Raw genomic sequence first — 23,820 nt, 5'->3', positions numbered from 1 at the left:
CTGATGATGCTGGTTCTCCTGAGATGTCTCATGAGGATGTTCAGATGGTTCAGACAGTAGCAGGTTCCTTGCAACTGCTGCAACTGATACGAGGTTCCTTTTTTTAACAGAATGGCTTGACAGTGACACTCAGGATTGAACCCTCTTGAGATTGAAGTAACCTGGCTGATGTGTTCGAAACATGGACCAGCACCAGTAGAGGTGATGCTGGGGTCTCAATTGTGATCCTGTCTGGGACTGACACCAATGGAGGTGATGCTGGAGTCTCATATGTGATCCTATCTGAGACTGGCACCAATGGAGGTGATGGCCAGGTCTCATATATGATCCTATCGGAGATCGGCACCAATGGAGGTGATGGCCAGGTTTCATATGTGATCCTATCTGAGACTGGCACCAATGGAAGTGACGACCAGGTCTCATACGTGATCCTATCGGAGATCAACACCAATAAAGGTGATGGCCAGGTCTCATATGTGATCCTGTCTGAGACTGGCACCAATGGAGGTGATGGCCAGGTCTCATATATGATCCTATCGGAGATCGGCACCAATGGAGGTGATGGCCAGGTTTCATATGTGATCCTATCTGAGACTGGCACCAATGGAAGTGACGACCAGGTCTCATACGTGATCCTATCGGAGATCAACACCAATGGAGGTGATGGCCAGGTCTCATATGTGATCCTACCCTGAGACTGGCACCAATGGTGGTGATGGCCAGGTCTCATATATGATCCTATCGGAGATCTGCCCAAATGGAGGTGATGGCCAGGTCTCATATGTGATCCTATCTGAGACTGGCACCAATGGAGGTGATGTCATACAGCATCAGACACATCACATGGTTATGTCATGAAATTATTCATGTTTTGCAAATAGAGGTCAGGTAATATGTTCAAAACATGTAAACTGATTTATTTTGTCCAGTTGCTGAAACTCTACTTGAATCAGGGTTTCCAGACATGGTCAGGTTTAAAAAATATTGACTAGGAGACAAACAGATTTCAAGTTACGTTAAATCTCTCCTAGCCCAAATCACCTCTTTATAAACATGTGTCTGGAATTTGGATGTCCCCAAGTGATGTAATCAACCTCTTAGGTCTCTGAAGAACTTGATTCCTCCCAATGCACACAAAAAATCACTTCTACTAACATTTATGCATTCTTGCATTTCAAGATTAATTGGAGATTATCTTTTTTCAATTTCCCATTTCCTGCTCTACCTCCACCAACTTCAGATCTATATAGCCCCTTTCTCCCAATCCAGCTACCACAAATATCAATATTTTCATCAACAAGCGACAAATGTGAGATTCATGCAAAAGCAATGTCCCACTAAAACCAGCTAAACCAATCTTGAACAGTCTGCCCTCCTTTATAGAGTTACTGGCTGTGACTGGTGCGTTCCTCTCTGAGGGAACTCTACCTGCAGATGCATTGACCTTATTTATGTGGCATGGTTATGTCGTATGTTTATGCAGTAAACTCCAAAGGATGCCAAAATGCAGCATGACCTGAGGTGACACAGGTCACTGACATTTCCAGGTCCACAGTGTTTGCTCTAGTACCAGAAAATGTTGGGTCAATACAAAAATGGTCTGGGTCATTTTCATTGAAACAATCAATCTCTTTCATAGAAAAAAGTGCCAGTCCTATTAATGTGTGGGGGTCTGGAATCATGTCGACTCAAACAACCCAGTACGACAAGCCAACAACACTGAAAATGGCTTCTTCTGCTCTTGATGGTTTAATGACTAAAATAGTAATATTCCTGCTAAATGACAGCAGGATATAAACAATCAAGTCTGAACCAGACAATCTGATATCATGAGCATTGACACATCTATTGGATACGATGATATATCAACTATGTCAGTGAGAGTGATAATAGCATTAGCCATAGGCAAGCCTCATCATCTTATTTCATAACAAAAGTTATTTCTTCCAGAAACATTGGTTGCAGAACACAAATCCTTTCCCATGTGTTCAAGGTGTCAACTGTCAGGCCCAGATGATTCAAGACACACACATTTACTGGAATGTTCTCTTATTTGTTCATGTAACAGAAAAAATAGGGCCTTTGAAAAATTTCAGAATGAAGTATTAAGTTTTCAAAATGCTTTTAGGTCACGGATAGTTAAAAGTTCTGTAAAACCCAAGATGAGGGAACTGATTGAAGTTGACTCTAGGACTGAAACCCACACATCCTGGCACTACAAACTGACACACTCCGCACAGTGAGCCCCAAAACACTGCGTATCAATTAAGGCACTATTTGTACAAGCTTCTATTTGTGTATATTCTGTTTGGCTCAAAAGTAGACCGATAAATTGCATTATAACGCAAATACTACTAGGCACAAAATACTCAATGAAACGCTTATCATGATTAAAACATCATATTACCTACGAGAAGTTTTGCAGAATATTTGTCAAAAACATTTTTTCAACAAACTACCATCAAAATATTGACACTTCACTTTCTGTTCCAGGGGAGGAGAGAAGAGAAAGTGACAACCCAGTTACGAAAACGGATGAAGACGGCACAGCAAAGGTTAATGAATATACAACTTTGTCAGCACTTGTGCACATGCTTCTCGACTGCAATTCATTAGTTTGCTTTTGAGCCAAACGGATAATAGTGCGAACACGAAACAGAGTTGTGTCACTTAAGGCTGCGTATACGATGCTACTTACCCTCTCCAGAGCAATCTCCTCTGTCTCCCAGTCACCCTCGCCATTGGTCTGAAACATCAAGATGTCATTTATATTTCAAATGTCTTCACTTGTGAAAGTGAGTGAGTTGGGTTTAACGCAACCTTTAAAATTTTTTTCAGTGTAACCTATGCTGCAGGAAAGCCTAAATGACAACAGACCAAATGTTCCTGATTGCCGCAGGAATAGATTCCTTTGTGTCTGAGTGAGTGAGTTTAGTTTTAGCAATATTCCAGCTATATGGCGGCGGTCTGTAAATAATCGAGTCTGGACCGGACAATCTAGTGATCTACATGAGCATCGATCTGCGCAAATGGGAACCAATGACATGTGTCAACCAAGTCAGCAAGCCTGACCACCCGATCCCATAAGTCGCCTCTTACGACAAGCACAGTCACCTTTTATGGCAAGCATGGGTTGCTGAAGGCCTATTCTACCTCGGGACCTTCACGGGTCACGATAATAGAGGGTACCATGATATTACATATGCTGAACATATTGTCAACGTCTTAACTTAAAGTGTTTTGTTTTGCTTGTTTGTAGTTTAACTCGGCAATACTCCAGCTATATAGCAGCAGTCGAATCATAACCAGTTATCATCCAATCCATATCAAGCCTGACCCCAATCCAATTAAACACCTCTTTCACTAGCATAAGTACTGAAGACCAAATTCAACCTGGATCTTCATTGGTTGATGCAGGTGGTAAAATGACCAAAGGTACCAATCTTGTATTGCTAGATTATCAATTGTCATTAAGTCAAACAGGCATGTCATGAAATAAAGACAGTTTAGTTTTACGCCGCACTCAGCAACATTCCAGCTATATGGCAGAGGTTTGTAAATAATTGATTCTGGACCAGACAATCCAGTCATCAAAAGCATGAGCATCGACCTGTGCAATTGGGAACCGATGACGTATGTCAACCAAGTCAGCAAGCCTGACCACCCAACCCCGTTAGTCGCTTCTTATGACAAGCATAGTCACCTTTTATGGCAAGCATGGGTTGCTGAAGGCCTATTTTATTTTATTTATGGATCGATAAAATGAAGAATTACCACAGTGCCAGGTTAACCATAACAGACGCCATCATCATACAATCATGGAAGTAAACAAAGATATGGATTATCTCCCCTGAGCCAACCAAATACAAACATCTGTTTAATGCTGAATTCAGCAATACTGACGCAAAAAAAAAAAAAAAAAAAAAAAAAATGGCAGTGGTCAATAAATAATTATATTTTCACCAGACAATTCAGTGCTTGACATCATTGTATGATCATCCATGAAGTTCTCGGCCAGAACTGATCTTCAGCAACTCATGCTTGTTGTAAGAGGAACTAACTGGACTGAGTGGTCAGACTCACTGACTTGCTTGACACTTGTCATTGCATTACAATTTCATAGGTCAATGCTCATGTTATTGATCCCTGGACAGTGTGGTCAAGACTCAATTATTTACAGACTGCTGTCATGGAGGTGGAATATTGCTGTGTGCAGCATTAAACAACCAGCCAATAAACCCTTGTTGCATGATGACAACGCTATCAATCAATTCACCCTGTCTGACCGTCTGCTTTATTTGGTTGTCTGTTATGACAAGCATAGGCTTCTGGTGACCTATTCACAACCTTACAGAGTTTTGATGTCATCTGCTACTGACACAGTAAGGTACATAATCAGAACAAATAAAAGCAGTAAATATTTTTACCAAGGGGACACAGCTATAAAGAACATGCTGCAGGTTCCACATATAGTATTGATTGTACCAGTACTTTTGGTTGCAGTTCCTATTAGGCTAAATAAAAAAAAGTAATGTTTCTCAAGCATTGGCATGTCACTTATATTTGTGTGCATAACAATTTTTTATTGCCATTTCAAAAAATCAATTTGACCTAACTGCGTCCTGATCATCCATTTGTTAACTATTCAAATGAGTGACTGTAAGAACGAGTGTCACTGAATCTACATCTCATTAACACCTCATAAATTCCCCAAGCTGTATTTCTGAGAGAAGAAAATAAATATGTGTTCCTCCCTTGTTACTTACATTTCTATAAAAAAATAAATTAAATTTCTGTTATAAATTTTTTAAAATGTTCCCAAGAAACATTTAAGTTTTTGCATGCAGCCTTAAATATCCTGGTGAACAAAGTAGGCTGATTTAAACCTGTCTTAGTTTTTCTACGCTCACAGACATGAACCCCTGTGTTCAAAAGGCACATAAGGACCTAAATAACTAGACTTCAACACAAGAAACCAATGTATTCAAAAGTGGATCACATGCAAAAGGCACACTGAAACAATTATGACTTGCAAATGAAACATACACACTGGCCAACTGCCAAACAAACAAGCAGATCACAGGAGACCCATTATTAAACAAAGAGGTGACTCACAAGAGATCCACTGTTGAAGAAAATTCGCAAGTAGTTTGCTCACAAGACACATTGTTGAATAAACAAAAACAAGTGATTCACAAATAGACCAATTGTTAAACAAGAGACCAGTTGTTAAACAAATAAGAGAACCATGACCAACCTATTGTTAAACAAACAGGAAACCCATTGTTAAACAAACAAGAGACTCTGAAGGGACTGGATGATCACCTCTGACCAGGGGATCCATCATAAGATCCCCACAATGGAACAGCACACTTTTACCAACCATCTCCATCCCTGCTGACACAGCAACACAAGGAAGACCATGCTACAACCACTTGAGACGAGAGGTCATTAACTTTCTACATATAGGACCACCTCTGTGGTACACTCATCCCCTGAGACACATCAGCAGCAGCGGGGGAAATAATCTTGCCCTCCCTTCTTCAGTGAGTGAGTGAGTTTAGTTTTACGCAGCACTCAGCAATATTCCAGCTATATGGCGGCGGTCTGTAAATAATCGAGTCTGGACCAGACAACCCAGTGATCAACAACATGAGCATTGATCTGCGCAATTGGGAACCGATGACATGTGTCAACCAAGTCAGCGAGCCTGACCACCCGATCCCGTTAGTCGCCTCTTACGACAAGCTGAGTCGCCTTTTATGGCAAACATGGGTTGCTGAAGGCCTATTCTAACCTGGGACCTTCACAGGTCCCCTCCCTTCTTCAAGTCAAACAAGACTTTCAGTAAATCTATTCATATTAAACATCAAGAATTGATGGCATGGCAAATTCATCACTGTTCAACATTCGTGCCGAAGTCTATGTGGCTTTGTAAGGGAAATATTGCCTGGAAAGGCTTCATCAGTCATTGAGAATAACACAGGGCAGTAGTTGTGGAAGTTGTAGCGATGCAAGGTCTAGTGTTAGACTGGTCATTGGGACCCACTGGGAACTGGGGAAGTGTGTTACGCAAGGTGCATGGCTTTACTGATGGCACATGCAGGACATCTCGTAACAGGGCTTCCAGACATAGACTGGGACTTGTCATAGGTACAACACAGATGAGAGAGAGTGTGTCTTTGAGGGTGAGGGAGTGGGATTTTGTTTGTTTGTTCAGTGTTTGAGGCACTTGAATATAGGTACAAGAGGGGTGTGAGAGAATGTGTGATTCGGGGCGAGAGAGTGTGATTCTACTTGTTCAGCTTTTGAGGCCTCATTCACCAATATTTCAGCTATGTGGCATGGATCTGTAAGTAATCAAGCCTGAGCTAGACAATCCAGTGATCAAGACCATGAGCATTAATCTATGGAATTAGGATATGATGAACATGTGTCAAGGAAGTCTGTGAGTCTGACAATCTGATCCCCCTAGTCCCCTTTTATGACAAGGGATGCTGAAGACAAGTTGTAGTCAAAATCATCACAGGCTCCATGTTGGCTGGAAGTGTGTGATGCAGGTCTTCTCCATCATCAAGCGTGGGTAAAGAGCCAACAAACCAAGAAACATTATCAGGCAAATCAGGATCACCCATGATACACAATTCTACAGTGGTCCACAGACGCAAATCTGCACAAGAAATGGATCAGATGTTTGCCACTTTGTTTGAAAACAATAAATTGTGAAACATGTCAGGTTACTGGTACTTTCAGAAGTATGACAGTCCGATAATGGCAGTCAGGTCATGTTACACTATACTCAGCAACAACAAGGGTTTTTAATGTCACAGTCATCAAAATTACTGCATTAAGTGGGTTATGCAAATAATAGAATCTTGGCCATCCAAAAGTGTCAATGTGGTGTTCTATTACTTTCAAGGCCATCTTGCATAACACACCAGTTATTCAGTGGAACTGTGTTGAGTTGGGCTTTACATCACACTGGCATTATTAATGCCATATAGTGATGGAATCCAGTCTGAATTCTTCAGTGGAACATAAGTGAAGTTTTGGGATTCAGTCCCATGTGTATATGACACAGAGAGAGGAACTCAGAAGTCGATGACATCCTGGATTCTATTCCAAGCGATATATGACACAACACTAGGTGTTAAAAACATACAGTTGTTAAAGGAATGTGTAATTCATTTCCTAGAGGATATGAGACAATTTCTTAGCCTTGTCCTGTCTTGCCTTGTTCTGAGGTCCAGAGAGGAACTCAGAAGTCGATGACATCCTGGATTCTATTCCAAGCGATATAGGTATATATTCTAAAAGTGGCTTTGATACTATAGGATGATATTACCCTTTGGATAAATTTGTCGAATTCTGATTGGTCAATAGCCAGAGCATTCAAAACCATGTAGGTAGATTTGCCCAGGTGTATGAACTGTACCCCACTTCAAATCTGTCACTTGACACACTACAACACTACACAGGTTGTACAAATAACCTTGAACTTAGATGGAATGTGGCGACAAAAACAGATCACATCGAAATTTTTGAGATGGCGTACACAATTATCGGCGTAAACAGAGCAATACAGTTGTTGCCATATTTGTTTGCATCAATTAATACATTAAAAAGAAATTATCTGCATTTCACTTGCCATTTAACAAAACCTATAATTCGATCATATTTATCATAAACTTAGCTATCCCAAGGTATCTCCCTTTAAGGCAATTCAGGGAAAATCATAGCAAAACTATCTGTGCCCCATTCTGCCGAAGGTTGAACATTGGTGTTCAAAGATATTCTAAATTAAAAGATCTTAAGGGTAATAAATTTCTCACACAGAGTTTTGAACAGGTGTAGGGGACTGTAAGACTCTTGTAAATTCCATATTTCCTGCACCTCAGGAAATACAGATTTTACAAGGGTCTTACAGTCCCCTACACCCTTTCAAAACGCTGTGTAACTAATACTATATCAATCAGCTTTGCATGAGACACCAGGTGCTCAGTAGAACTCAGGCTCTGATATCAAATCAGAATGCTCTGAGATTTATATTGTTTGACATCAGACACCCAAAACCAGTGTCCATCCATAGTACGAAATTTAACATAATCTAGTCTTCATAAACCAACCTCAATCATTCTGCAGCCATAATGCTCAAATAAATCACATGGAAGCAATTCTTTGATAACAGACAAGAAATGCACATTTTGTGAAATTCAGGAGTTGGTCATCTCATTTTGAGGACAGCAAATATTGACAGATGATACCCAAGAATTCCATATTTAGTGATATCTAAAACCCAGTATTTGGTGATACCCAAGAATTCCATATCTGGGAATACCCAAGAATTTCATATTTGGTGATACTTAAGGATTCTATATTTGGTGATATCCAATGCAACCCAAATTTAGTTTGAGGGATCAAAATCTGGTGTTAAGTGAACTGAATGGTAGCCATGAAAGCCAATCTGGTAACAGTGAGTGAAGAAAGAAATCCCAATATGGTGATCACAGCTAGGAAATATGGCAGCCAATTATTCTATAGGAAGTAAACACCAACCAATCACTATTTCATTTATGTAAACATACACAGATTGACTTGTCTAGCCATTCAAATTTCCTTACAACCAAGTAATTCAAATTTGGTAGTCTGAACGAAGTAGTGACATTTGGAGAATGTGATAGATTTCAATCAGGCATTGAGGCAGCCTTCTTAATTCCAGAAGAATGCCACTTCTGTCACTTACAGAAAATATCTGTTATATTTCCCCAGATTAATTCTTCGCCTATCACTGCATGTGTATGAACACCCTGGTCTAATGGGCCAACAGCCTTGGAGCAAACAGGCAGAAACATGAGCCTATCGGCTCAAACAATCGGCCTTCAATATCAATATTTGCTTCTCTTCTGACAAACTGTGATATGTTGAAAGTTTGGCAGGGATTTGATCTTGCAAACGTTTCCCTGCTCGACAAATTGTTCGAGATAGAAACAGTTTAAGTCCAGTATCAACATTGGCACATTAACTGGCAGCAAGTGATATTAAAGGAAGTGATAGCTATTAAACCTTGTGAAATAGACAACTGTCACAATTTAGAGATATTTCCATTTTTAGTGCTTTCTAATTCCATTCAAGACGCTTACAAGAATTTATCAGGGCTTTAATGTCTCCACTATGCTATAGTCAATTTAGTCTGGGACATTAGATGTGTTGGACAACGGGAAAATGCCATCTTACAACCAACAACTGGTATGATAGACACATACAGCTTATTTAGACGAGTTACGCGATTTTCAGATTTTCTTATCATCCTGAATGAAGCCGTCAATGTTCAATGAAAACAATCTCACTCTTCTGTTATGGTTTTTCCTTGATTTCCAAAATTAAAACAAAGTTTAATAAAAAATCATTTTTTGCCAAATGCCTTGAACTCTCAGAATATCAACTTGATGCTGTTTCCCAACGTATCCTTGTTTCAATGAAATTCAAATTTTTACTAAAAACTTTTGTTTTAACATCTGGGAAAATGTCTGAAAGTATCTGAGAATTACTTGAGAACAAGAAGGCTATGTTAAACCATACTGAATGCAACCAAACATGTTATGTACTAGTACTTGTGTGTATTTTGTAAGTCATTCACTGCAATATTGGGTCAGTCAATCATTTATGAACCAAACTGAGACATAATGTCACAAACCAAGTCACAAAGTTGACAACCTGATCCTGCTAGGACTCTGTTCTGACAAGCATGGGTTGCTGGGGCCCAGATTTACCTGGGATCTCAATTAGTACCAATGATTCAAAATTAAAACAATTTTCTGAAAAGCAGAAATCTTATTATTTCAAATGGCACCCTGGATCCATCAAGACAAAATCATTGACCTTTCATGTACATTTTAATTCAAAAGAAACGGCAATCTTCACAAAAACATCTGCAATCTTTCCATGCCCCATTTACATTTTGTTCAAGGCAATAAACATGTCAAAAACGTCATAACCAAACTGATGACTTCAATTAAAATTTCACATTTTCCCTCCAACTGTGAGTTTCCGGCACAATTGGCAGCAAGGTCATAGAACAATAGGGGGCAGTAATGAACACGGTCTGAAAATAGCCACCAACCACTACCTGCTCAGCGCTGCCAACTCAGGAATCCTTCACAAAAAACAACTTAAACCTCCAAGATGATTGATCTTGTTTTGAAAGAACACATTGGGCATATCGCTTTTTGTTGTTTTTTCCTTCTTTCAAATGGTGGTCATGTGTTTTCAGCAAGTTTCTCCCAAAAGGGCAAATCGCTGGAGGAACTGTTCCCATAAAGAAACCAGTTGGAATTGGTTGTTTTTTTGTTTTCAGTGATGGTTCTGACAACAGGGAGTCTTCTTGATTAATGTTGCATGAAATGTTAACAATTAATATACCTAAGTGCATTTACCATATTTTGATAATTTTGATTTCGTATTTTGATTGGAGGAACCTTGTGAGAAACACATATTTACTCATACTTCCAGAACAAAGGTTCCACAGGTGGAAACAACAGATAAACCATGATGGAAAAACTCCAGTTGAGAAAACTGTATGATGGCAAAATAAACATACATGCATTTGTACATGAACATTGTATATGGGCATACATTATAATAGACACAGACCTACAATTGTTCATCACAACTTGGTTGATCTTGGTTGGTTGGTTGGTTGGTTGGTTGGTTGGTTGGTTGGTTGGTTGGTTGGTTGGTTGGTTGGTTGGTTGGTTGGTTGGTTGAGTGAGTGAGTGAGTGAGTGAGTGAGTGAGTGAGTGAGTGAGTGAGTGAGTGAGTGAGTGAGTGAGTGAGAAGAGGTGTAATGGCTTCAATGTTGTACTTCAGAATATTTCATTCATATGATGATGTGCTTGTTTATGTATGTGTGGCTGCTTGTATTAGCCCAGACTTAAGATAGTTTTAGATAGCTAACCCCCTGAAAGCACAATGTCACAGCTGAGCATGAACACCCAACTCAGGCACATTATACTGACTCATGAGTCGTTGTTGTACCTATTACTCACAAGCACCAGACATGGAACAACAAGTACATCAAGGCAAATCAAATCTGACCCAGAAAATCTAGTGACTGATATTCTGTCCATGTATGTGATGTAAAAGCCTAACCACCTGATCCACTCTGCTGTAACCACAGGCAGACATTACTTGTTGTAACTGGATCATTCAACCTTTCTCCAATTCCCAGTACAGGAAACTGAATCTAAGTGAGGATTCCCTTCACAATCACCGACAAAGCAGAACTGACTTCACAACCTGAGGAACTAAAGACATATCTACACTCTTGCATATTCTGAATTTTAAACAACAAAATTTATGGAAGAAAAATATCTGTACTTACAAATTCCGAATCAGCTGCTTCTGATCCCTCAGGCTGAAACAATAATGAACAGACATAAATAGATTGCAATCACTCAAGGTGGACACAGATATTTCAAATCAAACAACTGAAAATCAGGCTGCATTTTTCAAAGTGATGTAATGCTTTCAATGAGTTGTCATCCATTTTGTGTTAAAATAATACCTCACTGAAATCATTCTGACCAGGAATAAGGCCACCACGAACAAATGTGATCAGTTGTTTTGAGTGTATGTTTTGTGTGGGTGATTATGTGTGCAAGTGTGTTGAGATTTACTGCCTCCATGAATTGCTTTTTGTTGTTTAATAGCACACTGTGCAATACTCCAGCTATATGACAATGACTAATAATATCTGGACTTGACAATCCTGTGACTGACATCATGGGTATCGATCTACACGAAAGGGATATGATGAGATACTATAAGTAAGTCAACAAGCTTTCTTTATTGACATGCATTCCCAAAGACCAGTCAAATCAAGACCTTCATGCGTCTTTGAATACTATACTGTTTAAGTTTTGAAAAGGACACATTGTCCAGTCAAGGATTAACTATGACTGATGATTAGGACCAGTTGTTACACAAACAGCATTCAATATTACCATGCAACAGACTCCTTTTCACCACCATTACATGGAGATTGCGACACAAGTGTCTGTGCCATACCATTTATATCTTCAGTTGTAAGGTAAATAGTATATGACAGACACAAGAGCAGTTACGTTTGGTATATACACAAAAATCGCACCAAATCAGCATGTGTCATTTTCTTATAACTGCAATGGCAAATCAACACATCACATCTAGGTAGCCTGTGTCAGTAATTAACATAACATTTCCTCAAACTGCAGTTTTAAGCTTGTAACCGTATGAAGTAACCCACCAGGCGATAAATAGTAGGGCCGCAGTGATTACACTAAGTATCACACATCTCACAAATACTGGGTAATGTGTATGAATTATTATTCAAGAATACAATAATGCAGTTAAAGTGATAGAGTTATAGTCCAAGTGCAGCCATTGCAAACTAACATGACTTGCACTACGGCAAGGCAAGTATGTATTCCATTCTTGCATATTTGGCTTTGAAAAATTACATACGGGCTCAAAGAAACATGCTTCATTAAGAAAAATGTAAATATTCATTCACATTTGGGTCTGGTGACCATGAATAACAAATTGAATTCATGAAGGGCTATGGTTCTATTCACCAAATATGTGTGTGCATTGTAACAGCCTTAATAAATAGTATATTGTTTTCTGTGTATGTGTTCGCATGACAGTGAGGAGAATTACAGTCGTGAAAAGCGTCAGTGTCTAGATCCATAACCACTGGGATGGTGCTACACAACCAACGCTCACACTTGTGATTCCATGATATGAACAAAAGACGGCAAATCCCAGCACATCAAAGGGACATAATTCTGTAAAGCCACATCATCAGATGCCTAGCTTAAATGTGCCCCCAAGTGTTGATGAATGGAGATTTCGGAGAGAGTTCTGCCCGTTAACCCCTCTTTTCACATAGAATATTTACACCTTCCCCGGTGTAATATTCCAACACTGAAATAAGCTCATTGATTCTTTTTTGTTGTTTTTTATACCTGTTCTAGTTTATTTGAATGTAAATTTAGGTACAGGTGGCACTCTTACCAAGATTTCTAACCTTTCACACCATTGAAATATACTCTTTTAATTTAAGTTGAGAAACTGTTTGGATACAAGAGTGAACCATCACAGTTTACAGTGCCAAATATTTGGTGGCCATATTTGTTCACATACACAGTCACACATCATGAAACCTTAGATTAAAATACACTCAAGACAAAAAATACTGATCTTACCAAAATGAATTATTCATAGTCAAAGCTAAAGGGAATTTAAATTGAAGTTATGATAACACAAACTACAGGCATATGACACTGGCGTGATTAAGATAAAGGGCCTACCTTCAGAATACAGCACCACAAACTTAAAAAACATGTCATAATACTATTTTACGTAATTGTAGGTGGTTAGGGTTAGGGTTAGGTTAGGTCTTATTGTTTGTCATTTCAGATGGACTTCTAATGTCATTTCATAGTGATGATATGGTAACCGATGACGTCACAAACCACTGTGATGCAGTATCTTTGAAAAACATCTTTGAGAAATACCAGATACTATATGGCATGCAACAAGTTACAGGTTCCATACTTATGTTCCCAATGAATGCTTGAGGGCGATACAACTGTCTGTCTCCTGAGCTGGATTTAGACCATCTACCAAGCATCAAATGACAACTGAATATAAAAGCTGCAAATTCCTATAATTGAAACGGCTGAGCTATTCTGGACATCAAAGACAGCCATTTTTCCTCAGACAGATCTCACACTTTTCAGCAATGACTATTCCCAGCAGAGAAAATTAACTTATTTGAAATATGATTTACTGCAGTCAAACACTGGCCTGGATGAGACAGTAAATTAAATACCTATTATATGATCAATATCCAATCATAGGGAAAATACTAGTTCAGCTACCAAAATTAATTTTCTTTTCATCCAAATGAAAAAAAACCCCAAGTCAAACAGAGGCAGTTCCTTCAGCAATTTTACAACAAATGTCTTGCATTTAAATACGGAGCTGAAAGAAATTTGTGGTAATCAATGTCTAATGTAAGGTAAAAATGACATTAAAACACTCGGAGATGACATCTGGTTCTTTGCTTTGAAAGATAACCCAATGACATTAATCAAATATTCTAAGACATTAAAAAGGCAATACACCTGAGGATTCAGTGAAAAAATAGTTTTTCAAAGCCTATATTCTCTGTGGTTGACTTCAAATATTTTGATGACATACATCAAAAGTTTGGGACTGAAAAAGTTAAATGACAAATTCTTAAAAACTTCAATGATGAAATCAAGATAGCATATGAGTGTAATCAGAATCTAGGATAAAGAGTAACAACATAATTTTAAGGTGCATGGAGGTTAAACGAGGAAAAGGAAGTGCTGGCACGTACAGGATCGAGCAAGAGCGGATGAACCTTACTATATCCGAGACCAAGTGTTCCACTCCCGATTCCCATTCTCCGTGAAAGCACATCAACGTCAGCGACAGAATACCACGTTTGTCAAGGCTCCTAACATCCGACATTTTCTAAATGCTGACTAATGCAAAACCTCATTCAAGGAGAACAATTATCTAATCAAAATATACAGCTGCAAGGAAAGTTTCTCAGTATTGTTGAATTCCAAAGTTTTAACAGGTGATCTCTGGCACCAGTCTCCAGCACTAGTTTCTGGCAGAGGTACAGGTGTGAACATTTCGATCAGTGAAAGCATTTTGGAATCTGAAGCGTGTAATGCTTGTGTTTTGGGGAAACAGTATTGCTTTAACATCTAGCTGGTTGTGATACAAGTAGTTTATTAGGTTACCAATGACAAGTGTTCCGTCTTCTCGGGAGAATAGGCTGATGTATTATTTAAAATGACAACAGGTCTGTATGCGCTTTATATTAAATTATACAACATCAGTGCGACATAGGGATCTCCGTTTGGGTGATCAAACGATTACGATTGACTGTGACACTTGTTTTTGATATAGGTGGCAAGGCAGAGGTGTTGATGAGACTGTGACGAGAGGGTTTCTGTAGATCTTCCGATAAAGAGACAATTTTCTCTGTTTAGTTGAAAGACTGGGGATATACATAAGAGACATTATTGTCGCCTGATTCTCTCAACACAGAATTGGACCTGGTCCAGATCATCAAATTTTTACGCTGGACACACAGACATGTACACACCAGGACGGATCAGCGGGAGACAATCATTTATCATTCATGTGTTGCATCATAGTCTCTGCCATCATATTTTCCAAACCACTTATTCCACTGCAAAGACTATGTTTTCATAACCACTTACTTCATTTACATGTTTTCCTGAACATTTGTTCAACTACTGTAGTGATGTAGTGAACCTAATTTTCAAGATCGCTTATTCCATTACAAGGATCATGTTTTCCTAACCACTTATTCCATTTCCATGATGTTTTCCCAAACGATTGTGTAACTGCTGATGTAATGCAGTCGATGTTTTTATGTTAATTAATAATTCATGCCTTAGTCCCGATGTAAACAAGAAATTGATTCATTCTGACGTAAACTCATCATCCAGAAACGAAAAAATAAAATTGTTTCACTGTTTTCAAAATCTTTCCTTCAACCATTCCATCTGGTTTGTTCAGGTTAACCTTCGATATGCACCTTTTAAATCACACTACGCTAAACACTGAGTTATTATCGTGTCAAAGATGCTGGTACTCCCATGAAGTCCACTCCAATTGAAAATGACCTGCTGCATTTAGACTTTCATTGAGCCGGCGACCTCTGGTCAGTTCTGGACAACCTTGAGATCATTGTTAATTTAGCCCACAACACATGGTGGGGTTGTAGAGTCCTCCAAGACACAAGGCTAAGATATATTTGGTTCTATATGTCTGATTTAATTACATCTGCTAGCAACTTCTCATGAGTTCGGGGTGGTTGTGTTGGTGGTTGTGTTGGTGGTAGTGAATGCTGCGTGAAGAAGTAGTATCATCATTCAAACAAAGACTTTAAGCAAGCTGCAGAAAATCTCCAAACATACAGCTATGCATGACCCAACGTATAACAGAATGATGGAGCATATCTCATTCATCAAATTATTTGTTTCAAACAAAAGAACTGACAGGGTTGCATCCAACTTTTTGTCAAAGTTGGCCATTTGGCCCACCCTCTTTGAGAAAAGTGGGCCAACTAACAAGTTAACATGGGTCAAAGCTAAATGACTGTATTTTATCACCTATTTTGTATATAAGTGTTACCATGGTAACAGTGATACTAACATGACAAAGGAGCTAAATTTAACAAAGTGATGAAGTACTTACCTTAAAGAGTAAATTAAGTGTTTTTTCTCTCCAAAACATGTGCATTCATTGATATTTGGTTAAGCGAAGTTACTTAAATATCCATACTATGATATGAACCACTGAATGGTTAAACGAAATTGCTTTCATGTTTTGTTATTCACGCTTGATACGGTAGAATTTTCAGCTGTGAATTCATGTCAATACCAAATGATTATCGAATATTTTGTCACAAAATATATGTGACAAATATAGGCTACATATGGGGAACATATTTTATCCAAGTGTGCCAGCTCAACTTTATTTGCATGAAATTTGACGCACTGAATTTTTTTTTGTGCCAGAAGGACCACCAAATGTGTAATTCCCACGGCCTGGATGCATCCCTGAACTGACAACACAAAGGTTTTGTTTTGAAGAATATGATATGCCACTAAAGGCTGATAATAGAGCTTTCCACAAAATGTCACTCAACACACAGGTTACACTTCCATGTGACATCCTTACACATGCACTCCGACTTCATGAGACACGACTTTAAATGTTGGGTCCCATATCATGTAAAACAGTGCAGATGACAACTGGACCAACAGGTCTTTCGCAGGACCTTTGATAACCAGAAGGCATTAGCCTACCGATTTCAAAACTTAGTAATATTGCCTGCACTATGTTGAGATGTGAAGCCAGAAAGTTGAAAAAGAGGTTGAGAGACAGGGAGGTTGAAACAGACGCTGAGAGAGAGTGCGAGTGAGAGTGAAAGAGAGAGTGAGAGTGAGAGAGTGATATATATATAGAGAGAGAGAGAATGAAAGAGAGAGAGAGAGAGAGCACACACGCAGATTTCAGAAACACCTCTAAGTTCTGGTCCTCTCCTTAGTCTATTGCTTTCCCAAATTCACTTTTCTAAATTTGGCCAGAAATAGCTCGTATATTCTTAACTACACAACAACAATCACTCTTCTACAATAGTCTGCGGCCTGTTATATTCGATATATACACAATTCCATTATCTGGATGGGCATGTTAAATGGGCATCATTCCAGAACATAAGGCAAGATAAACGGATTCTTGCTGAATGCCATTTATTTCTGATCATTTAACCAAAATGGTTACCGGCAAAGTTCCAGTCTTCGACCACAAATCCGTACAATGTGGAATAACTCAATCGTAGTTAGATATTGCTCATATAATCAATGGAGTGAAAACATTCATATCCTACTACTTCAAACACAGGATGATTTGAGAGGACCCTGATAAGATATTGATTTGAAATGCTTAAACACAAAAACTGACGAAATCAGCCAGAGGCTTCATATAGAGGTTTAAACCCTCCAGCAAGATGCATGGAGGACCCCACAAAGCAATGCCAACATGTTACTGCAAGCTACCCATCAATCAGGACTCAGTGCTAGCTTCGTTGATTTCTGCTCAACAAGAGTGAGTAACTTGGGTTTAAGATGCTTTTAAAAATAGGACACTGGAATGGCTTCACACACTGTACCCATGTGGGGAATCGAAGTCTTTCTTAATTTTTTTTCTGGTTTTCTGCACAAACTAAGCAATGCACAAGCTTTGAGTAGCACCAGTGCCTTGAGCAAGCACAACTTGCCTAAACATATCCACTATGTCAATATCCTATAATAATAATGATAATAATAATTTTGAAGACCCGAGAAAAAAAATTAAAGGAATACTATTGCTTTCACGTGATCCATTATTTTTCCCCCTCAGTATATTTAGGTGTTCTTGATCATCTCCTGAACAGTGTACCATCTTTCCTACAAATGGTACCTTGTCTTCAATATCTTGAATCCATTTCCTATAGCCTAACAACACATCAGAATTCATCACAGATCATTATTGAACACTATTTCCCACAGGAAATCCTAAATTACAAATACTCCCAATTATTTATGATACACAGAAATTAATGTCTTAGGTGCAAATGTACTGGGAACATTGTGAGTGGTAGTGGAGACCTCAATTCTGAGGGTTCCTTCCTGTGGGTAAACTGATAACAAAGTATAAGCTAATGAATGTATATCTACTGTGGATAATCTGAAGATAAGTCGTGGCTTCAATTCTGGGGACCTTTCTAGTGGTTAACCCAAATATTTCTTATAGCCACTTAAGCCACTGGTTAAAAGCCTGCTTACACAAGTCCACATGATAAGTCAAAACTGTTGTGAAAATAATGCAACACTTTTCCAGCAAAGATAGGTCTTCATACATCCACCATCATCAAAGAAAGCTGTAGGATAGTGACATACTACTGCGCACAGTTTCCCCCACTATGAGAGTTTTGTCCTTGTCTATAGTTCACCATTTTCCCCCAATATGACAGTTTTGTCTTTTTCACCATTTTCCCCCACTATGACAGTTTTGTCCTAGTCTATAGTTCACCATTTTCCCCCACTATGACAGTTTTGTCTTTTTCACCATTTCCCCCCACTTGTCCTTGTCTATAGGTCACCATTGTCCCCCACTATCACAGTTTTGTCCTTGCCTATAGTTCACCATTTCCCACACCCCCACTATGACAGCTTTGTCCTTGTCTATAGGTCACCATTGTCCCCAACTATCACAGTTTTGTCCTTGTCTATAGTTCACCATTTCCCACACCCCTACTATGACAGCTTTGTCCTTGTCTGTAGGTCACCATTGTCCCCAACTATCACAGTTTTGTCCTTGTCTATAGTTCACCATTTTTCTTGAAGCTAATCCCAAAATAGTCCATGACAAACTGGACGATCATAAACCCAAATGAAAAAAAGAAAAAATCTCTTCAGGAGTCTACAAATATATAATCACACAGAAATTAGTTGAATTGTTTAGCATGCTATGTTATCATTTTCAAGAGAACAGTCTTTCAAGTGCTTTAACTTGTGTGAGATAATGACTAGTTAAAAATACCCTAGTTCTGCCTTTCTAAACAAGTGTGGCTGCATCAGCTGGCCCCATCTGTGCTGCAGTGATGTACAAGCAAATTAAACGACAAGGGATTTTGCGAGAGTACTTGTCCCGCTGGTGGTGACAGCTACCTTCCCTCTTCACGGCAGTTTCCGTGAACAGACACCCTCACCTTCCATCTCAAAACAGGAAAATGGGAGTTTTTTTCAAAAGGAACAATTCAATAATTAGGAAAGCAGAATGGTTATTTTCAAGAGGTCTATTTCTCAGTTCCGATAATTCATGAGACTGTGAATAGAACGTGATCAGGCTTGTTGTCAAGTAGGCCATGCTTGGAAATAAAGGAGCTTAAAAATGTCTGACACACTTACAATGGGGGAATCGTTTGATTGCACCAAAATGTAGACTCTATGTTAAAACAGACAACACTGGAATACAAGATCTGAACAATTCAAACAGACACAACTTAGAATAACATTTTGTTCTTTTGAAACATTGCAAATTCTGGGTTTTGGTTCAAATGTGTCAAAATTGCTGATTTTATAAGTGTCCAAAATGAAGCCATTACAATTAACTCGCTTATTGAGAGAATCAAACCGTAGCCCTCGTTACCCATGGTCACCAGAACCGAACGTTCCTAAATATATTGAGAGAAAAAATACGGGATCACAGAAATGCACACGTGTTCCTTCACCTTTTTCCAGGTTTCTTCAGAAGCAAAACAAAGTTTGTGGATAAATCTGGTAAAAAAATATAGGAAACACTTGTACTTTCATGTGATCCCTTATTTTTCCCCCTCAGTATATTTCTTAAGAGCCTGTTGTAATTGAACCCTTACTGTTTAAAATGAGATATGCAAGAATGGACTATGAACTAGCCTTGTAGCAGCACAAGTCTTGTTAGTTTGCCATGGCCGCACATGGTACTGTGCACCATTACTATTATATGCCAAACTTGAGTGTCAGGAGATCATTGGTTATTGCTGTGACAAATCAACACTGTCAACATGGGTATTCCATACTGTGCATCAATCACTTAACTACAGTATTGTACACATGAATAATTATTTGTATTCATTCCCTAAGATTTGTGATATGTATCATATTCACCATATAGTTAATTCTTTTTTGCCCTTGTCCAAGATAAGTACTTGAGCATGAAATGAACTGGTTTGTGATGTGTTCACTGTTATATGACAGTGTTAACTGTTAATAAATAATCTTATGATCATATTACATTTTTTCTGGTTACATGGAAGTGTTAACTGTTGATAAATAATCTTATGATCATATTACATTGTTTATGGTTACATGGAAGTGTTAACTGTTAATAAATAATCTTATGATCATATTACATTGTTTCTGTATAGATTCACGTGTGGATAAGATTTTTTATCAGCAATACAGAAATGAACCAACAGTTGACAGCAAAGTATCACTATCTAACACAAGCAGTGGTGTGGACAATACTATATTTAGATGCTGCAGTCAAAAGTAATTTGCAGTCTTGAGTTTAGTATGGAGCATACTGGAAGGTTTTACAACTGAAACAATAATGGGGCAAGAAGATGTCTGTCATTTGACAATACATGAAAACCAGCAGCAGCTAGGATCTTGATTTCACTTGTTTTGCATCCTTGAGACAATACCTTCATTGTTCAAAAGAAAACACACTTAGTGAGAAATTTGGACAAAGATTTATGTGTTTGCTACTGATCTGGTTTTAATAATACGTTCCATCCCATGAGACTCAGGACTCCACTCTAAATGATCATGCCTATATTTTGATTCAGAAACATCTCTGAAATGTAGCTCGGTGTATTCCGACCTGTGGTCTATCATGTCAGGTGGTGTAAAGGCACAGATCCACTAGAGGTCACTGTCTTACCTTACACTCACAAACTAGCCATTAAAACAAATATGGCCACTGCATTTGACTGACTGCTGTCTAGAAAAGTAACCAGCTTATCGACAACCACATACTTCAATCACACTTGCCTTCTTTCACATCAAGATCATTAAATCAAAATCAGATATATATATAAAAAACTTCTCTTCAAAAATAGAACCTCATAACATCAAAGCTTTAACATATGTACACAAAAAAATAGTGTCAATGTTTTTAAACCAAATCTAATGGGATATGAAAGCAATTCATTCTGGGGGCCATCTTGAAACCTATGACCTTGACCTTTTCTGACCCTATCACTGTGTTTACTTTGGAAGAGGGCTCAAAAAGATGGCCACTGGAACAACAGCTCAGATGTCTCCACTCTCTACTCAGAGAGCACTATAGACAACTTTCTCATCTTTCAATATAGTTGATGAAGGAAATGTGTCACCCTTTCCATCCTTTGAGTCACACTGCCTAGCTTTGATGTCTTCTATGAGACACTTCCCTCTGAGTCTTCCCAATGCTAATTAATCAAATTCAGGGGATATTTTTCTGCTCATGATAAAACACTATGCCAAAAATCTGGCCTCTAGAAAGCTTAGGATCTCAAGGAATGAATTGAGACTTTAGCAAATTTGCTTTGCGAGGAACATGGATTGTTGAAAGATCGATACATTTTGTATTATCTCACTTATCAAAGCCATCTCTTGAAATGTGGGGTATTTTAAGAATTATTACCCCTTATTAAATGAATCATTACATTTTCTTACAAAGTTTTGGGAAATTTCACAGGGCTCAATGTTAGTTTTATAGATTTCACCACAATGATCAGCTAGCTCATACAGAAAATTGAGATTCAAGACAATCCGAACAAATGAAAAATGAAATTTAAACTGAAGAAGTGATTTATCGAGGTTCTAAACTGTTATATTTGATGAATTTATCATCATCTTCAAATGACAAATGAAAGTGTTACAGTGGCTTCAGTTATTCAAGAGCATTTGGGTGAGATGACCTCTGGATACGTTGACTAATTCAGACTGAACTTTTAGCTCTTCACAAAGTAGCAACACTCATCACAGTATTTCAATCATTCGTGAGCTGAAATAGTGAGTGTAGTTTGATATTTTTAACAATATTCCAGCAATATCATTGCAGGTGGACACAAATTCTGGCATCATGGCAACTATGTACCCATGAAGGCAACAGAACCCAGACCCTACATGATAAGCAAACACTTTAACCAAGCTAACCAAGGTAAACTAAGTGATCTATGTAGTAGACATTTGGATGGGGAATAGAGAAAAAAAATGCAAACAATTTAACTACTAGGCTACCCTACATCCTCAAGTGGAGGGGAGCTAAATGGCCCTGATGGTAGTCAAACCAAATAGATGACATTGTCCAATTTATTGCATAGAGTGACGTTTCAATGTCAATTCTTACACTGTTATCAAGCTAAAAGTTCATAACCTCTTTTTTTTTTTGCATAGAGCAATGTTTTAATGTAGGTTCTTACATTAATATTGTTATCAAGTTACAAGTCATTGGTAAAACAGTATCAAACTGAAATGATTGTCAGCCGTACATGCCAGAGGTGTTGTGCCTGGAAACAAAACAACTGATTCAAGTGAAAGGGAATATGAACCATAATCACACGTTTCTGCACAATGGAAAATGTCCAAAGTCATGGTCCCGGGAGCAAAATTATATATATGGCCAAGGATGTCAAATGATAGATTCACACATTACGCCAGAGTCAGGAATGGAAACCTTCAACCTTGAGACTATCACACAGTCAAGACATTCAGAGAACACTGATAATGTGCATCTGCCTTACAGTGACAACTGATAATGTGCACATGCCGTTCATTGTCACTAAAACATCAAAGCTTGGCCAGAACTTACACTCGTATTTCTCTCACATGAAAGTCCACACAAAGAAGAATAACTGTCAGAGGTTATTGATCCTTCTGGTAAAATGCTACAAAAACCACACACAGAAAGTGAAATAAATCCAACAAATAGAAACAGAGGTGAGATAAAAACATCCTGCACGACAGGAAATACAATAAACCCAAGCAGAAAACCTGTAAGTACGCCAAGATTCAACAACGTTGAACCTAACACGAACACAAAGCTACAATTTCAAAAATCCATTTCACATTCCACCATCAAACCAGTGCAACATGGGTTAAATATATCACAATACACCAAGAAATGCCTCCCCTAAATAGATCAATTGGCAAACTGACCATAAATAATCCAATTCTCGACTGCTGTTTTTTTCATTAAAGCACCATCACGTTTCTAAATTGGAGAACAACCCCCTATGCAGCGCTGAACTGAGCTGTAAGATCCACCTGGCTCTTGCCCAGTCTCAACACAGGCTGCAACACTTGGTACAGCCATAATGATACTGATTGGGAGATAAACACTGCCTGCAGGCAAGTCTCGCTTTCAACTGTTAAAACTGACAGTACTTCTGTACTACTGACTGCTTCACATTTATCACTCAACACTGTGCCGGGATATCCAGATTTAATGTCAGTGTACAAAATCTGCCAAAAACCTAGTCAAACATCATGGCTGGTAACTTCAAAATGTTAACAGCATAAAAAGGATTTGGTGAATTTGCCCCGATTGAATATCAGAAATATTTTTTACCACACCATTGGGCTGGCTAGTTGTAACTCATACACTGATAATGTTCTGGTACTACCGTTA

General features: G+C 38.5%; 1 protein-coding gene across 6 annotated transcripts in view; it reads right to left on the bottom strand.

Moving 5' to 3' along the window:
- LOC137281271 (disks large 1 tumor suppressor protein-like) overlaps window positions 1-23,820 on the bottom strand; it is a 285,708-nt gene that overhangs the window by 123,500 nt on the left and 138,388 nt on the right. For all 6 annotated transcript variants that reach the window (XM_067812423.1, XM_067812424.1, XM_067812425.1 and 3 more), the window contains exons 5-6: window positions 11,381-11,413; window positions 2,699-2,746 (exon numbers count right to left, since the gene is read on the bottom strand). In XM_067812423.1, coding sequence (XP_067668524.1) covers window positions 2,699-2,746; window positions 11,381-11,413 — 81 coding nt within the window. The remainder of the gene's footprint in view (window positions 1-2,698; window positions 2,747-11,380; window positions 11,414-23,820) is intronic.

The sequence above is a fragment of the Haliotis asinina genome, chromosome 4 (genome assembly GCF_037392515.1).
Source record: "Haliotis asinina isolate JCU_RB_2024 chromosome 4, JCU_Hal_asi_v2, whole genome shotgun sequence".
Classification (NCBI taxonomy): domain Eukaryota; kingdom Metazoa; phylum Mollusca; class Gastropoda; order Lepetellida; family Haliotidae; genus Haliotis; species Haliotis asinina.
This window is presented reverse-complemented; position numbering and strand designations above follow the sequence as displayed.